Source organism: Caenorhabditis briggsae, assembly GCF_000004555.2.
Source record: "Caenorhabditis briggsae complete genome, chrII, whole genome shotgun sequence".
Lineage (NCBI taxonomy): Eukaryota > Metazoa > Nematoda > Chromadorea > Rhabditida > Rhabditidae > Caenorhabditis > Caenorhabditis briggsae.
Genome location: NC_013486.2, coordinates 12,032,139 through 12,049,747, shown reverse-complemented (window position 1 = coordinate 12,049,747; position 17,609 = coordinate 12,032,139). Strand labels below are relative to the sequence as shown.

Here is a 17,609-nt window from a genome sequence, read left to right as displayed (position 1 = left end):
AGGATTAGATGAAGAGTTGGGTAAGAAGAAGAAGAAGTTAGAAGTTAGATGAACAAGGGGATTAGGTTGGGACACACCAAATGGGAGGAGGAAGACAATGGTAGATTATAAGAGGAAGAAGAAGAAGAGGTCCGAATTCTGGGAAGGAGAAGGGTTAACACAATGATTTATAAAGACACTTTCGGGGGTAAAAACGGGGGTGAAATGTCTCAATTTTGGGGTGAAATGATGATCCAGATGGTTCAGGGAAACAGAAGGACAGTTTATTTATGAACATGGGAAAGAGGCAAATTTGGATTCTAAATCTTCTTGTATATCTGTATATTGGTTTGCCCAGATTTCGAGATTTTCAAATCCTCAGATTTTCAGATCCTGAGATTCTGTAAATCTAAAATTCGAAAATTCTGAAATTTTACAATTTTTTTGAAAACTTTTTAAAACAATTTTTTTTTATTTGTAAAAGCTCAAAAATGTGCGAAAATTGAAAAACATATAAAAATTTTTTAAAAATTGAATAATTAAAAAATTTGTGAGAACTCCTAATCTTGTAAAAATTCAAAATTCTGGGAAGTTCAAAAATTTGTACAAACTCGATTTTGAAAGTTTGAAAATTCAAAAATTTGTAAAAATTTTGTTCGCACATTCAAAATTTTCAGATTTTGAAAAGAGCAAATTTATAAAAGTCTGAAAAACTTGAAACTACGAATTTTGAAGAAAAATAGTTTTGAAAAATCTAAACTTATAAATTTTGAAAAATCATTAAATTTGAAAATGTTAACAATCTTGAATTTCGAAAAATCCTGAAAATCTTTAAAATTGAAAAAAACATTGAAATTTTGAATTTTTTAAATTTTAAATCTTGAAAAATCTTAAGATTTAAAATATTTCGAAAATTTTATAATCCGAAAATCTTGAAATTTTTAAAATCTTGAAATTATAAAATTTGAGAATCTTATAACTTTGAAAAAACTTAAAAAATATTGAAAAATCTGTAAGTGATAAGTCTTGGAAAACTTTGAAATTTTGAATTTTGAAATTCTCAAAATTCTGAAAATTGAAAAAAAATTGTGAAAAATCTAGAAATTTTATAATTGCAAAAACCTTAAAGATCTCAAACTTTTAAGTTTTTAAATTTTGAAAATGTTTTAAAAATCTTGAAATTATAAATTCCAAAAAATCATTTTAAAATATCCTTGAAAATTCAGAAATTTAGTAAAAACTTGATTTTGTAAAGTTTGGAAAGTTGAAAAATCTCGAAATCATAAAAATTAACAAAACCCTAAAAATTTAAAATTTCTGAAACTTTGGTTCCAAGGTTCTGGAAACTCAAATTTTCCTAAACCCTCGCAGGTCATAAACAATAGATATCGTACATCCAATTAAGGTCCAAAACCCCAAAACCCTACTTGCAACGGGCCGGGTCGGGCCAAAGCGACAATTTTCTCGGCCCGGCCCGTCCCGCGACCCGGCCCGGCCCGGCCCGGCCCGTGACCCGGCCCGCCCTTTCTCAGTAAAAGAAAATTTCCAATGAAAAATTGGGACATTTTTTTGAACTAAAAAAAGAAAAAAGTTACATACTTTTTAAAATTATCTAAGTAGAAAGTAGTCAAAAAATATAGAGTTTTTGATTAAATTTTCGAAAAAAAAATTTTTTTAATCAGCTTATGTACAAACAGCGGGCCGGGCCGGGCCGGCACTTCATCGGCCCGCGACCCGGCCCGGAATTTTGCAAGTATGCCCAAAACCCTCGAAACGAAAGCCAAAATCAATTATGGATGAGGGAAAACAACAACGAAATCCTTGTATTCTACCGGAGAGAAGATAAATGGAAAAAGAAGAAAAAGAAAAAGAACAAAAGGAGATCAGAATAAGAAGGACAAACTGGTAACAGGATGAGAATCGTCAGAAAAAAAGAGAAATTGAAAACCAATTTTCTGTTTCTTTCTCTATTTCTCTCCTGTTCCGTACCGCCCCAAATTTGTATGAAATCCCAAAGACTGTCGAAAACCATCACGATCACTCGGAAAAAGAAATGGGCGGGAATTTGAATTTAATTCATTCCGACACATACTGTCCATTCCAATGCTTCTTCTTCCTATATAGCAAATAGGGTTTTCTGGGAAAAAGAGGAAGAAGAAGAATATATATCTTCTATCAATTAGAAAGATTCGGAAGTAGAAGAATTCGACCTTCAGACGACACCAGAAGACGTTCACACTAATTATCAGAGGGGATTAGCGAGATGTGAGTGGAATCGAAGAATTACCGTTTTCTCGAGACTGTTTGGTTTCATTGTTTTGGATAGGGGGGGTAGAAGGCGTCAGAAAATGTACAGCGTTTGCCAATAAGATAGATAAAAACGTATTTTTCGGGGGATTTTCAGAGATTTTCCGGATTCTGGAACTATCAGGTTTCCGATCACTTTGAAATTTCCCTAGTTTTTCAGTTATTTGAGAAATCGGTCAATAGCTTTCAGAAATCGGTCATTAGCTGAGAAACTAGGAATTTTCAAAAAAAATCTGGGAATGTAAAGTTTTCTTGGTCTGTTTTAGACTCTCCAAAATTTTCAAAGTGATTGAAACCTTGACAACTGAGCTCCAGACCCCTGAAAATGGTTAAAACGGTGGAAAATCAACTGAAAATTTTGTCTTTGTATATCTTATTGACAGGTACTGTATTCATATAACCTATAAACCATAAATTTGAAAATTAAGGAAACTGCTATTCTGAATTCAAAAATATACTTTTTGAAACTTCCCAGAGTGGAGCAGAGAAAAAATAATTTGGAAATTTCTAGTAGTTTTCAAATCGCAAATCTTCAGAAATTGCTATTCTCGAAATTTGAAATCGTCAACCTTGTAGTTTTTTTGAGCATGAGAATTAGAATATCAGCTTCTAGAACTTCCCAGTGTCAAAGTTCAAAATCCAGATATTTACGGTAAAAAATGATCTAATACAGGGTGGCTCATAATTCCCTGGACTCAAGTTAGTACTAGCATAAAATTTTTAGGGTAACTGGCCTCAAATTTGGGGTGCGGAGATTCAAATTATTCATCAGTAAACTGGCAATGTTTCCAATGATTTTATCAATTTTAAGATAAGTTATCGCTTGTCAAAGTTTCTTCATCTCTTCAAGATCACAAGAAACATTACCCTGGCCTCTTTCTGCAACCATAACAATACCTATATTTGAAGAAACGCTTTGAAAATTTCAGTAGCTTTGAATCATATGTAAATCTACCTTTCTACCAATTTTCGGGTTCCAAGATAAAGATATACCCAGTTTTATCTGACCGGGTAATTGTGCGCCACCTGGTAGTTCAACTCCATCTAAGATTTTACAGTGTATTTTTTCTATGTATTTTTATCTCGTCTATGAACCTAAATAGTTTTAAAATTTAAGATAATATATTTATTACATAAAATGGTAAGAAATGGAAAAAAGAGAAATATAAAAACTGGAAAAAAGAAGGAGGTTACAAAAACGAATAGAAAAATGAAAGAATGGTAAAAAGGGGGAAAAAGAAGAAGGAAGACATAAACACACAGGAAAAAATTTTCGTTTTGCAAACATTTGCATAAAGGCAACATAACCGAATTGGGGGGCGATTTGAGAATTGAGGAAACTTTTTTTTGAGAATTCAAGAACATTTTTTAGAACAGTAAAATTGAAAAAAAGATGGTCTCACAGATTTTTGGGAGGATTTGATTTTTGGGATTTGGAAAACAATTTTTCACATTTTTACAAACAATTTGGTCGTAATAGAAAGAGATAAATGTTGTGGTATAAAAAAGAAAAGATATAATAGAATTGCAAAAAAAGATAAAAAACTATTCAAGAACAATCACAGAACTTCGTAATGGTTCCACTTCGTCGGCGGCTTTCTTCTGTTTTTCTGCAAAAAATGGGAATTTTTTTAGGAAAAAAAGGGAAAGTGTATGTAATCGGATAGGCAAGATTTTATTGGGATGTCGGGCGGAAAATGCATGCTCGCTCTATTGCACACAGGGCGACAGAATTGACTAGTTAAGTTTTGTTCATGAAAGCTGTGAAGAAATTCGGGGAATCTCAGAATATCAGAGACTTAGAATTTTAGAATCTTAGTATCTTAGAATCTTAGAATCGTAGAATCTTAGAATCTTAGAATCTTAGAATCTTAGAAGCTTAAAATCTTAGAATCTTAGAATCTCAGAATCTCAGAATCTCAGAATCTCAGAATCTCAGAATCTCAGATTCTCAGAATCTCAGAATCTCAGAATCTCAGAATCTCTAAATCTCAGAATCTCAGGATCTCAGAATCTCAGAATCTCAGATTCTCAGAATCTCAGAATCTCAGAATCTCAGAATCTCAGATTCTCAGAATCTCAGAATCTCAGAATCTCAGAATCTCTAAATCTCAGAATCTCAGGATCTCAGAATCTCAGACTCTCAGAATCTCAGAATCTCAGAATCTCAGAATCTCAGAATCTCAGAATCTCAGAATCTCAGAATCTCAGAATCTCAGAATCTCAGAATCTCAGAATCTCAGAATCTCAGAATCTCAGAATCTCAGAATCTCAGAATCTCAGAATCTCAGAATCTCAGAATCTCAGAATCTCAGAATCTCAGAATCTCAGAATCTCAGAATCTCAGAATCTCAGAATCTCAGAATCTCAGAATCTCAGAATCTCAGAATCTCAGAATCTCAGAATCTCAGAATCTCAGAATCTCAGAATCTCAGAATCTCAGAATCTCAGAATCTCAGAATCTCAGAATCTCAGAATCTCAGAATCTCAGAATCTCAGAATCTCAGAATCTCAGAATCTCAGAATCTCAGAATCTCAGAATCTCAGAATCTCAGAATCTCAGAATCTCAGAATCTCAGAATCTCAGAATCTCAGATTCTCAGAATCTCAGAATCTCAGAATCTCAGAATCTCTAAATCTCAGAATCTCAGAATCTCAGAATCTCAGACTCTCAGAATCTCAGAATCTCAGACTCTCAGAATCTCAGAATCTCAGAATCTCAGAATCTCAGAATCTCAAAATCTCAGAATCTCAGAATCTTAGAATCTCAGAATCTCAGAATCTCAGAATCTCAGAATCTCAGAATCTCAGAATCTCAGAATCTCAGAATCTCAGAATCTCAGAATCTTAGAATCTCAGAATCTCAGAATCTTAGAATCTCAGAATCTCAGAATCTCTTTTTTTTCACTTTTTAAAGTCATAAAATCTCGAATATGAAAATTCTGGAAAGTTCTGAATTCGCGAATCTGGCGTCTCTCGATAAAATCAAAATTTCAGACCTATACTTTTTTTTCTTAAATTTAATTTTTCAAATATTTTAGGTCCTTCCTCCTCTGTGATTCCCTAATTTTCTCAACTCCAAATTTTTCTAACCTTCCCAATCTCTTATTTGCTTACTTGCTATTAAGGGTGTCATCTGAAGACGTAATATCAAAGAAAAGGATTAACCATAACCATAAAAATAAATCTATATAGCACAATTGTCGGCTTCGTTAACACATAAAATGTCCCACCCAGATCCTGTATTCTTATTAGTATTCATGTATTTGTGTGTGCCAATTCTACACAGCTGGAACAACACAAAAGACACACACCAATTCGTCTCGACTCTTATAGATAGCATTTTTGTTTGAATAGGTAAATATTGAATTGAAATTTATGACTCTTATCGCTATGCCCATTTTATGTCTTTTGATGAGTTTCCAGGGTGGCCGTTTTTCGAGAAAGGGGTTTTTGAAAAATGGAAACAAAAATTTAGAATGTTTCAAAAAATTTCAAAACGCTTTCAAGGTACTTTCATTGTCTTCTAGAATACCGTAAGACCTGTAAAGGAAGGGCCCCCACACTGTCAAGTTTGAGCTCAATTACCTCGGCAACTATGCAAGATATCAAAAATGTAATAACTGATAAAATGTTTTTGATATTATTATAAACATTTTGTCAGTTGATCATATTTTGATATCTTTCACAGGAACCGAGATATATGAGCTCAAGGTTGGCGGTTCGGTTGGGGTTCTATTATAGTGCTTACGGTATTAAGGTCAGAATTTTATTCCGAGAATGGTCCAAATTTTCGGATATCGGAATTCCGTTAACAGAATATTCTTGCTGGTACAAAAAAATTTCAATTTTCCCAGAACCTTCTAGAACAAAAAATACCAACTCACCATTAATTTTCCGCCGCAACTCCTCCAACTTATTCAGATACTGTGTGTCCCTTGAATGTTTGTATTCTTCGATAGACCATTCGAGATTCGAACTCCAGCATAATGTCAAATATCCGCAAAACGATAGACCCGACTGAAATCATAAGTTTCATTTTTTGAAAATTTCCAACTTATCCTAAAACCTCTAATAAAAAGGACCCCACCCTGTCAATTTTGAGCCTATATATCTCGATTTCTATGAGTGATATCAAAAAATGGTCAACTGATAAAATGTTTATCAGATTATGATAAGAATTTTACTAGTTGACAAATTTTTGATATCTTTGACAGGAACCGAGATAAGTTGGTCCAAAGTTAAAAGTGAGGGGTCCTTCTATTACAGGTTCTATTCTATACAATTTTTTCCCAACAACCCATTATCCATTATTTTTCATGAATGATTGAATTTCAATGAAATGAGGAAATGCATAAAAAAGAAGAAGATGCGAAGCCTTTTTCGGAAAGAAGGTGTTTAATTATAAAAATAAGAACCAGTTACCCGTAATTAGAGGTTGTTAGAATTTGGGGAAGAATTGGATGGATAAGTAATGGGGAAATGTTTTCAAGGGATTCATAGAATCGAGGGATTATCCTGATATTTTTGTAAAGGACACATTTTTCTGGATATTTTTTCAAAAAACACCAACACCAAGCTATTTTCATAGTTTGTAACTCAAAAATTTGAATTTCCCGCTGTCAAAAACCTATAGAACACCAATGGAATCGAACTTTTGGCATTCCTGTATCAAAGCCCTCCTTCTAACCCACTGAGCCATGTGGGCGCTCCGCGCTTTCTTGTCTTTGTTGCGCCGTGGCTGTGGGTGCGCGTTGCGTGGCGCAGTGGGTAAGAGGGATCGTTGTGGAGCAGAAATGGGAAAAGTTCGATTCCTTTGGAGTTCTATAGATTTTTTACGGCGAGAAATTCAAATTTTTAGGCCATAAACATTGAAAAATGATTGGTTTTGGTGTATTTAAAGAAAAAATTTCCAGAAAAATTTCAAAAAAATACAGTAATCTTGACTCACCTTAACATGAGCATACATGGCGAGGAAAAAGCTAAGGAAGAAGACCATTGCGGCGATCAGCGTCACCGTCGATAACACATTTTCGGCGTCGTCACGCCGACCGTACTCGTCTTTTGAGGAGGCACTTACTGTTATATCACCTGCAAAATTTTCATGAAATTTTCAGCAATTTTTTCAACCCCTACCGATTCGTTTTCTTGCACCTAACACCACACTAGCCGTCGTTGAGTCTTCTGTATTCGGAGCCACGGCAGTGAGAGAGGGCGGAGCAGGAGGAGGTGCAGCTGGGGATAAATCACTGGCGACACCTTCCACGTTCATTGGGGATATGGTTCTGGAAAGAATTTGCAAATTTAGAGATCCAGTGGGAGTTTGGAGGCTTTGTCAAAACCTGTAATATAAGGGCCCCTATGAGCTTATTTATCTCGGTTCCTGTCAAAGATAGCAAAAAGTTGTAAACTGTTAAATGTTTACCATAATCTCATAAACATTTTATTAGTTGAAAATTTGTTGATATCTTGCACAGGAACCAAGATAAATTTGATCAAAGCAGAAAATATAAAACTAACCGATTCCTAAGCTCCGCTGGTAACCCGTAACTCTTTTCCAGTTGAAAACAGACGACAGTGGCAAACGCCGATAGAATCATCAAAACAATTGCAATAACAAAAAGTGTGTAGAATCGAATATCGGCTTGAGCACACTGTGGAAGCTTCATCTCACGATATTTCAGCACTCGACGTCTTCTGTATTTGTATAAACACAGTTCACAGATGGCCGGTCGGTGCAGTTTTCGAGATGAGATATCGAGCCAGTGCTGGAAAATTGGAATTTTTGGGTCTTTCGAAAGACATTTTAGCATGGTGGCCCAAATTTTGCAAGTTAAGTTTTCTAGGCCACCATGGTAAATGGCCAAGAAATAGCTTAATATTTACCTGGTATGTTTCCTAGGCAATTTCCCACGGTGACCTAGAAAACTGAACTTGGAAAAGTTAGGCCACCATGATAAAATGGCCTAAAAAGCCCACCAGGTGAATAAAATGGCCCAGAAAACCCGATAAATTATAACTTCTAATGTTCTCGGATGCCTTCAGAACTTCACACAAATTCAGGTTTTCAGAATCACACAATTTTTCAGAGTCACATATTTAGAAAGGCCGTTTTTCAGACTACCAGATTCTGATAATTAAAGATGCTCCGAAAATCTGAATATTGGAATTTCGAACCTCAAAAATCTTTTCAAACTTTCAAAACTTTAAATATCATAACATTTTTGAAGCTGCTAAATCTAACAATCTGGAAATTTCGTAATTTACAAACCTCAAATATTCAGATTCTGAATATTCAGATTCTGAGATTCTGAGACTCTATTATACGGAAATTCTGAAATTCTGAGATCCTGAGATTTTAAAATTCCAAATTTTTAAGATTTTAAGATTCTGAAGTATTGAGAGTCTGAGATCCATAAATCAAAACTCACCATCAAACACGAAACATGTACATACTGCAAGGATCCAGAACATCTACACGGCGAAATCAGTGGATCATTGGAATCTGGAGGCCAACAGCAATGACAAATTCTGCACAACGGCTCGTTGGACATATCGGATCTTGCCAATGAATAAACGGATGATGCAGATGGTGATGGCAGCTCCTGAAAATGACAAAATTGTATAGAAAGAGGGGGGTTAAGGGATTTGGAGAAAAAATGGAACACACCATATTCATTTTGCTGATCCTATTGTTTTCTGAATCTTCAGAAGACGTCTATTCAGAAGAAAAATTTTAAGAAGAATAGAAGAAAAATAGGGAATGCGTTGATATAGAAAAAATCCTAAACAGATGGCCCTTACCCATGAATTGGACACCTGTCACCCCGCCTGGCACGATTCAACTTTTTCGAAAAAAGACATTTGTGGGAGTTTGTGGAAAAAGAACGCCCTTGAGAAATGGAAAGAGAATGAGACTCTCCGTCTATTGATGACCCAAATGATCATTATTTTGAAACACATCACCTGGTGGACAGGTTGTCTTGCCTGTGGTGGACAGGTGTAGACGAGGATTATTTGAAAAAAAAATAGAAGAATGTTCCAGAAATTTTGGATTTCTTTGTATTGGGTGAGATTATTTCAAAACTAAATTCAAATTACTGTAAACACCCTAATAGAGGGCTATTCAACTTGCCAACTTTGAGACCAAACAATTAAAAAGTCGGCTCTAACCAGCGATCTCTTAACTTGGAGCTTATATATCTCGGTTCCTGTGAGAGATATCGAAAATCTGTCGACTGATAAAGTATTGGTGATATTATAATACATATTTTGCCAATTGACCATTTTTTGATATATTTCACAGGAAATAAGATATATAAGCTCAAAGGTAACGGTTTGGGTGGGCTTCTATTATGTAGTTTACGGCATTTATGATTTTCTTGAAAGAATTCGAAAAGTGAAAGTTCTAGTCTTCAAAATTTGTATAAAAATGTATACTAACTGAAAAGGAACTGAAATAGAAGTAAGAGTATGACTGTTGGCTAGAAAGCTCTAAAAACAATCGAAAAATATGAGAATTCAACTTCTTTCAGCAATTCTTCGATACTTTGCTTTTTAAAAGGGGTTTGTCGCTAATTACAGTACATGTAAAAAATATCAAAATTTTGTCAACTGATAAAATATTTATCATTATTTTACCAATACTTTATCAGTTGACACATTTTTGATATCTTTCACAGGAACCGAGATAATTGAGCTCAAAATCTAGAAGCAAAACAACTAGGTTTCTTTTATTATTTTGTAGATTTACGTCTTTTTTGGGTTACTGTAGCGCCGAAAGTACGTAAACACCGATACGATTTTAGGCTCAAATTTGCGAATCAGGTGATTCGGGAGTAGAAGAAAATTCGATATTACTTATTAGTTTTCAGCCTAAAATTTACTCTGAAAAATTGGGAGGGAATTTGAATTTTTTGAAAGCAATTTAAAAATTTTTTTTTGTAAATTGTATAGTTTCAGCACTCAGCTTGAAAAAGTTTAGCCTAATTTTTTCAAAGAATTTTAATTATAAGTTTTTAAATTTGCTATTTTAAGACAACAGTTGACTTTTAACCTTTGTCGTAAATAGAAGGGTCTCTCTGCTTTGACCAAATTTATCTCGCTTCTTGGAAATGGTATCAAAAACAGGTCAACTAATAAAATGTAAATAATTTTATCATAAACATTTTATTAGTTGACCACTTTTTGAAATCTTTTACAAGAACTGAGCTAATTTGAGTTTAGGTGACAGGAGGAAGTTGTGGAATCCTATCATCCCTACTTCAACCTCATTTATCTCGGTTTCTGTGAATGATATCAAAAAGTTGTCAACTGATAAAATTTTACCGATATTATGATAAACATTTTGTTAATGACAAACTTTCGCTATCTATTACAGGAATCGATTTAACTAGGGTCAAAGTAAGAAGATGACCCCTCGCGTTTTCTTTGCTCCCAATTTCATTCTCTTCGATTTTACGAGACTTCTTCTTTAACCCATCTGTCGGTCCTAACACCAGAAACCATCAAAAAGACCCTTTGACCCTCTGGGTCAAAGAGAGTTCAAACCAATAAAAAAAGTGTGTACCTTCTGCGTTTTCGGACACGTTAAATCCGTCGTCGAGCAGTGATGACAAAGAATTCCCAGCTGTGAGACGTCCTTTTCTAGCCCTTTTTCCAGATCTACCGAATCCATTCCTGCAAGAAAAAGAGGCACTTTAGGTGATTGGTTTCTGTTGAATGACCCCCCGAAATGTTGGCTGGTGTTGTACTTGAATACGTGTAGAAGGACCAGAAAGAAGAGAATAATGAATTCCTTTTTTTTCGAAAAGTTTGCACCCGACAACACAAAAGGAACAATGGGGACCTTTCGGATCACTGGATTGTGTCTAGAATCTTCTCTCTTCTCCTCTGGTCAACTGTTCAACTTATTTTCTCGTGCAACGAGAGATAGAGAGAGAGGAAGAGAAAACCGCGGCAATGTGTATGCCCTCTCCTTCTCTGTTCTTCACGCTCCGTTGTGGTCTAGTGGTTAGGATTTATGGCTCTCACCCATAAGGCCGGGGTTCGATTGCCCGCAAGGGAAGATGCTTTTTTCGTTTTTTTTGGCTAACCTGAATTGCTCATTGGCTCGTCGTGACTTGGCAGTGATAACAGTGACCCGATGGCATCTATCCTCGACTTTTTCTTCTCGAAGTTTCGATGATGCTCTTCTGTTGTGATTCCTATTACACCGGAATTGTTCCTCTGATGGTTCAATTGATGACTTTTCCTACCCGATTGACACCGCGTCGTTGTTGTCGACACGAAGACTGGCGCTGGAAAATTTGAAACTCGAATTTTCAGGTTCTCAAGGGAGCTCATTTGCCATTTTAACGTTTTAAAAGAAGTAAAATGTAGTTGAACGGGTCCACAAATGTCAATTTTGAGCTCAATCATCTCGCTTCCTGTGAAAGATATCAAAAAGTGGTTAATTATAGTGAAATGATAAAATTATCATTATTTCATCAGTTGAAAACTTTTTGATACCTTTGACAGGAACCGAGAAAGATCGGCTCGAATTTAAAAGCTAGGGGGCCCTTCTATTACAGGTTTTACGGAAAAATAGTCTTCTATCTTTCACATTTTTTCTCTTTTTTGGTGGCAAAATTTTATAAATTATTAAAAAATATATTGCAACACTTCTGGAGAGCTAAAAGAAAAGAGAAAAGGGAATTTTTGGGATGAAAGAGCACATAAAGATAGCTGGCAAAAAAGATAGTAATTAGTCAAGTTTCCTAAACGAGGTGGAACTTTTCACAAGAATTAGAAACGGTCAAGAGTTCAGACGATGTCCCTTGAGACCGTGTTTGGAAATACTAAAAATATTGTTAGCTGGAGAGAGAGAGAGAGAGAGAGAGAGAGAGAGAGAGGGGCAGAGAAATTGTTGGTGGTTGACCCCACATAGGCAAATACGGCTTGTTGGTGGTTCCAAAAATATTTACCGAAAAGGTGCGGGAAGAAGAGGGGTGGCCTAAAGGGGGTCTTCAGAAAAGGGGAACAGAAAACATCGAGAGATGTTGTTTGGATTTTTTTGTTGTTCGTAATTAGGGATTACTGTAGAATCTCTCTTTAAGGGGGGGAGGGGATTCTAAAAAATTTTTCTCGAAATTTTGTTAATATAAGCCCTGAAAGAAATTGAAATTGTGGATATTGAAGGTGCGGCGCCACTACCGACTGTGCCACTCGGGAGAAGCTAGAGTGGCCCTATTCTTTGAGCTCAATTACCTCGGCTCCTATGAGAGATATCGAAAATTTGTTAACTGAGAAAATGTTTATCAGAGCATCACCTATATTTTGAACGTTTTTAAATTTTAGATAGCTTTCAGAGGAACCGAGATAAATTAGGTCAAACCTGTGATAGATGCTCTAAAATAATTCATCCTATACGTCAAGTTTGAGCTCAATTATCTCGGTTCCTATAGTAGATATAAAAAATCTGCCAACTAATAAAATGTTTGTTATAATATCACCAACATTTTTTATTGCGTTCTGTTAGAGCATGAATGGTAACTTTGTATTCTTATTTATCTCGGTTCCCATAAGAGATATCAAAAATCTGTAAACTATAAAAATGTAGCTGGTATCGCAAAAAACATTTTAACAGTTAACAGACTCTTGATATCTCTGATAGGAACCGAGATAATTGAGCTGGCGCGCCTTCGAAACTGCTTCAAACTCTCTAACACTATTTAAAAAACTCACCGGTCGAATCTTCGAAACTATTCAACGAATGTGACTTTGCCAAACCGATAACCGTTCCACCGGACCCACTGGTTGTAACTGTCATCGTTGTTCCTCGTCCCCCTGAAGCTCCGCCCCCTTCCGTCGGCTCACTACATCTGGATGTTGTGGCAGGTGAGACGAATGAAGCGGTCGAGAAGAGGCGAATTCGTTCGCCCATCTGGAAAAAATAGAAGGAAATTATTTTTGTTCTTCGGATGGAGATAAATATGTACAATTTGCACATACAAAGGGAGGGTGAAGATGTGTGAAGGGGGTGTCAAATAGCAAAAGATGTATCAAAAATAAAGAAATATGTCAACCGTCGTCGGACCGGAAAAAGAAACGACGACGACGACGGGGGTCAAATTAATTTTTTAAGAGGATGAGCACAAGGATGGCTCCTATGTGACATACTAGAAATAGAACAGAATTCTGAAGATCCGAAGGAGAGAAAAAAAACAGGGAGAAGGTCAAAGAGTGCTTGAGAAATTTAGGTCAGAGCAAAAAATCAGAAAATTCAGAAATTCAGAAATTCAGAAATTCAGAAATTCAGAAATTCAGAAATTCAGAAATTCAGAAATTCAGAAATTCAGAAATTCAGAAATTCAGAAATTCAGAAATTCAGAAATTCAGAAATTCAGAAATTCAGAAATTCAGAAATTCAGAAATTCAGAAATTCAGAAATTCAGAAATTCAGAAATTCAGAAATTCAGAAATTCAGAAATTCAGAAATTCAGAAATTCAGAAATTCAGAAATTCAGAAATTCAGAAATTCAGAAATTCAGAAATTCAGAAATTCAGAAGCTCAGAGTTCTGGAATTCTGACATTCATGAATCCTTCTCAAAGTCTGAAATCTCAAAAAAATCATTAAAGTTTTGGAGCTTTTCAGAGATCGTTGGACAGTTGAAAACTTTCAAAATCAATTAATGTTTGGTTTCTAGTCCATCAGTTTTAAGAGCGAGATTTCAAAGGATGTTACTTTCAGGATATTTTGGAGTTCGCATAAAGCAAATGGGTCCACAGACACCTTAAGAAAAATGAAGTACACATGTACACATGAGGGACACTCTTACACGTGAAGCAAAAGAGAAAGAGCGAATTGTAATTTCCGTTCCAAATGGGCACAGAGTCTCTAGACTCTCTCTCTCTTCTTCCACATCTGGAGAAGAAGAAGAAGGACTACCTTTTTGTTGCTTTTCATATTTTGGAAAGAAAAGAACCGAAGAGAGAGAGAGAGAGAGAGAGAGAGAGAGAGAGAGAGAGAGAGACCCCAAAAGAAGCAGAGATTTTTAGAATAGACGCGTTTCCGGCTTTTGTAGTTTTTGGTTATGGGAGAGAGAGAGAAAGAGAGAAGTTTTGAATCCTTTCTTTTCTATTCAGGTGAGGTTGAATGGGAAAGGGTGTGAGAAAAGAAAAAACGAATGGGGGAGGAACGTTTTTTGATACGAAAGAGCTGGAATAATTTATTTGAAATGAGCTCCAGAAGTCAGAGAATTCGTAATTTTGTACTTTTGATGATACGATTATATTGAACGGAATGTCATAGTAGCTGGAACGACATAAATGAGTCATGGAATCGGAAGAATAGGGCATGTAGACTTTCAGATGTTAGTATAGTTCTAGAAGGATGGAAAGGGCATATTTTGCAGAAAATGAGATTTTGGCATTTTCAAAAAAATCTGGGTTCGAATTGGAGAGCTTAGGATTTTCCCCAGAATTTGTGTCGAAACACGAAAAGAGCCGTTTCGATAAGGGATTAAGACATTCTCAGAAACAAATTTCAGAATTTCAACATTTTGGGATCTCAGGATTTCAGATCTCCAGAATGTCAGAGTTCAAAAAATACAGAAGTTCGGAATTTCGGATATGAAAGATGCGGAAAATTGGAACTTCAGATTTTCCGCATTCATTCACAGAATCCTAAAGTCTTGAAATCTAATTTCAGAAAAAATTATGAGACTCTCAAAATCTTACAAAACCCAACGTTCTAGAATCCAGGAGTTTCAGGTTTTTTATTCCTAAGAATCATCGACTCAAGAAAAATTATGACAAGAAAAAATAGGAATTTCAGAAATATGCCGTATATCCTCTGATAAGTGTCCACCAAATTTGAGTAAACTTTGAGGCCAGTTATCTCTGTAACTGTAAAAGATATCAAGAGTTTGTCAATTAAGAAATTGCTCATCATAATATCACCAATATTTTATCAGTTGACAACATTTAGATATCTTTGATAAGAACAGAGATAATTCAGCTCAAAGTTGACGGTTTGAATGGGGTTCTATGAAAACAAATACGGTATTTTTGAGAATTTTAGAATTTTCGGGAAAATCCAAAATTTCCACGATCAGGAATTATACAAATTCAAAAAATATCAGCATGAGAATCAAAAGTGGCAATTTCTAAAAGATAAAAAATTATTGACTTGAAAATTATATGTTCTCTGAACTTGTGATTTATAATTATGTTTTGGTCAGTCACTTTCAAAAACTAGGACTTTCGAAATTTCAGAATTTACAAACTCTATAATTCTGACTTTATGAAATACCGTAAACACTCTAATAGAACGCCACCCGACTCGCCAAATTTGAACCCATGTATCTCATTCTCTGTGAAAGATATGAAAAAGTCGTTAACTAATAAAATGTTGCTGATATCATGATAAATATTTTATCAGTTAACAACTTTTTGATATCTTTTAAAAGTAATGAGATATATAGGCTCAAAGTGGATGGTCCGGGTGTTGTTCTATTAGAGTGTTTACGATAAATTTCAAAAAATTATACAAAACCGCTCCAGAAGCTCATAAATGATTCATATTTTCGTTCCATAGAGAAGCGGAATGAAAATTCTATTTCATTTGAAACAAAAAAAAAGAAGTGAGTAATGAAAATGACCATTTCCGTTTTTCGTTACGTACTAGGTTGTGGTGGAGGGAAACCATATTCGCTCTTCTTCCTTCTTTTAGTATCTGACGAGGGAAAATGAACAAGAAAATACACAAATTGCTCGTAAATCACTCTTGAACCGGATTGGAATGGGGGGAGGGGGTCCTAGTAGTACTAGACTGACAAGACAATAAGGGGTTCATGGAAAAAGTAAAAGAAGACAAGAAAATGTATGTTTAGGTGGGTACGAATAATTTTATGCACATGAAGAGAGGGAGAAATAGTGTGAGAGATGAAGAGATTCAGAGACATTTGAGACAATCGTAAATTATTTTTTGAGGAGCGGAAACCTGAAATTAGGAAACTCTAAGCTTCAAAAAGGCTGGCACGGAGGGTTCAAATTTTTTTGGATTCCTGAATTCTCAGATTCAAAACGAAATTCCAAAAGTACAATTTTCCAAGATTCCAAAATTGAAAAAAACTCAAAAATTTAAAATTTTTTAAAACTTTTCTATTATCAGGAAATTCAAAAATATCAAATATGAGATTCGGAAGTGGCAATTTTCGAAGGCTAAAAAAATTGGTGGCTTGAAAATTATATACTCCTCTGAACTTGTGATTTATAATTATGTTTTGGTTAGTCACTTTCAAAAACTCTGATTTTCCGAAATTTGGAAAATCAGAATTTCCGAATTTTGGAATTTTGAAGCAATTTAAAGATTTTCAGATTTAGAAATTTCGGAATCTCAGAATCTCAGAATCTCAGACTCTCAGAATCTCAGAGTCTCAGAATCTCAGAATCTCAGAATCTCAGAATCTCAGAATCTCAGAATCTCAGAATCTCAGAATCTCAGAATCTCAGAATCTCAGAATCTCAGAATCTCAGAATCTCAGAATCTCAGAACCTCAGAATCTCAGAATCTCAGAATCTCAGAATCTCAATATCTCAAATTCTCTGAATCTCTGAACCTCAGAATCTCAGAATCTCAGAATCTCAGAATCTCAGAATCTCAGAATCTCGGAATCTCAGAATCTCAGAATCTCAGAATCTCAGAATCTCAGAACCTCAGAATCTCAGAATCTCAGAATCTCAGAATCTCAATATCTCAAATTCTCTGAATCTCTGAATCTCTGATTTTCAACAATTGAAAATTCTGAAACTTCGAAAATTCAGAAATTCAGAAGTTCGAAGTTTCAGAAAAGTCGAAAGTTCAGAAAGTTTGAAAAATTCGCAAAATTGGAAAATTCTAAAAATTCAGAAAAATCAAAAAAAAAACCAGGAAATTCCGAAAAAAAAATAATTTCAAAAATTTCAGATTGTCAGATTTTGAGAATTACAGAATCTTCGAAACTTCAGAATTTTACATTCTTACATTCTCAAACTTCAAACATCGGACTTCCAGAACTAAAATTTTCTTGGAACCTCGGAAACTCAAAAAATCCTAGAATCTCAAAATCTCTCAGGACATCAACATTTTAAAAATATAATAAACTGGGAATCTCAGAATCTCAAAAAACAATATAAAATGAAAATCTGCACCCAAAACAAACCTAAATGGTTCTTCTTCTTCTCTTTCTCTCCTAAATCGAACAAACTTGGAAACTTAGGAGAAAAAAGCGAGTATCTCTCCTCTTTTTTTTCTCAAAAATCTCAAATCTCCAGAAAAACAAGACCCGGGGTCAGAGAC

The 17,609-nt window shown here is 35.0% G+C and overlaps 2 protein-coding genes and 1 non-coding gene across 3 annotated transcripts; 2 read left to right on the top strand and 1 right to left on the bottom strand.

The window, feature by feature from the left end:
- Window positions 1-3,831: 3,831 nt before the first annotated feature.
- Window positions 3,832-13,210, bottom strand: CBG20937 (the record flags this gene model as incomplete). Its single annotated transcript, XM_045242768.1, has 9 exons — window positions 3,832-3,896; window positions 6,174-6,306; window positions 7,238-7,377; window positions 7,423-7,571; window positions 7,807-8,054; window positions 8,718-8,891; window positions 10,856-10,965; window positions 11,382-11,585; window positions 13,012-13,210. The coding sequence occupies 9 exons, from the start codon at window positions 13,208-13,210 to the stop codon at window positions 3,832-3,834; spliced, it is 1,422 nt and encodes a 473-aa protein (XP_045097180.1).
- On the top strand, window positions 11,282-11,353 carry CBG28546. Its single transcript has one exon. It is a non-coding gene (tRNA).
- Window positions 13,211-15,875: 2,665 nt separating the features above from the next.
- CBG20936 lies at window positions 15,876-17,040 on the top strand (the record flags this gene model as incomplete). Its single annotated transcript, XM_002631688.1, has 2 exons — window positions 15,876-15,912; window positions 16,649-17,040. 2 exons carry the CDS (start codon window positions 15,876-15,878, stop codon window positions 17,038-17,040), a joined length of 429 nt encoding a protein of 142 aa, XP_002631734.1.
- Window positions 17,041-17,609: the final 569 nt, after the last annotated feature.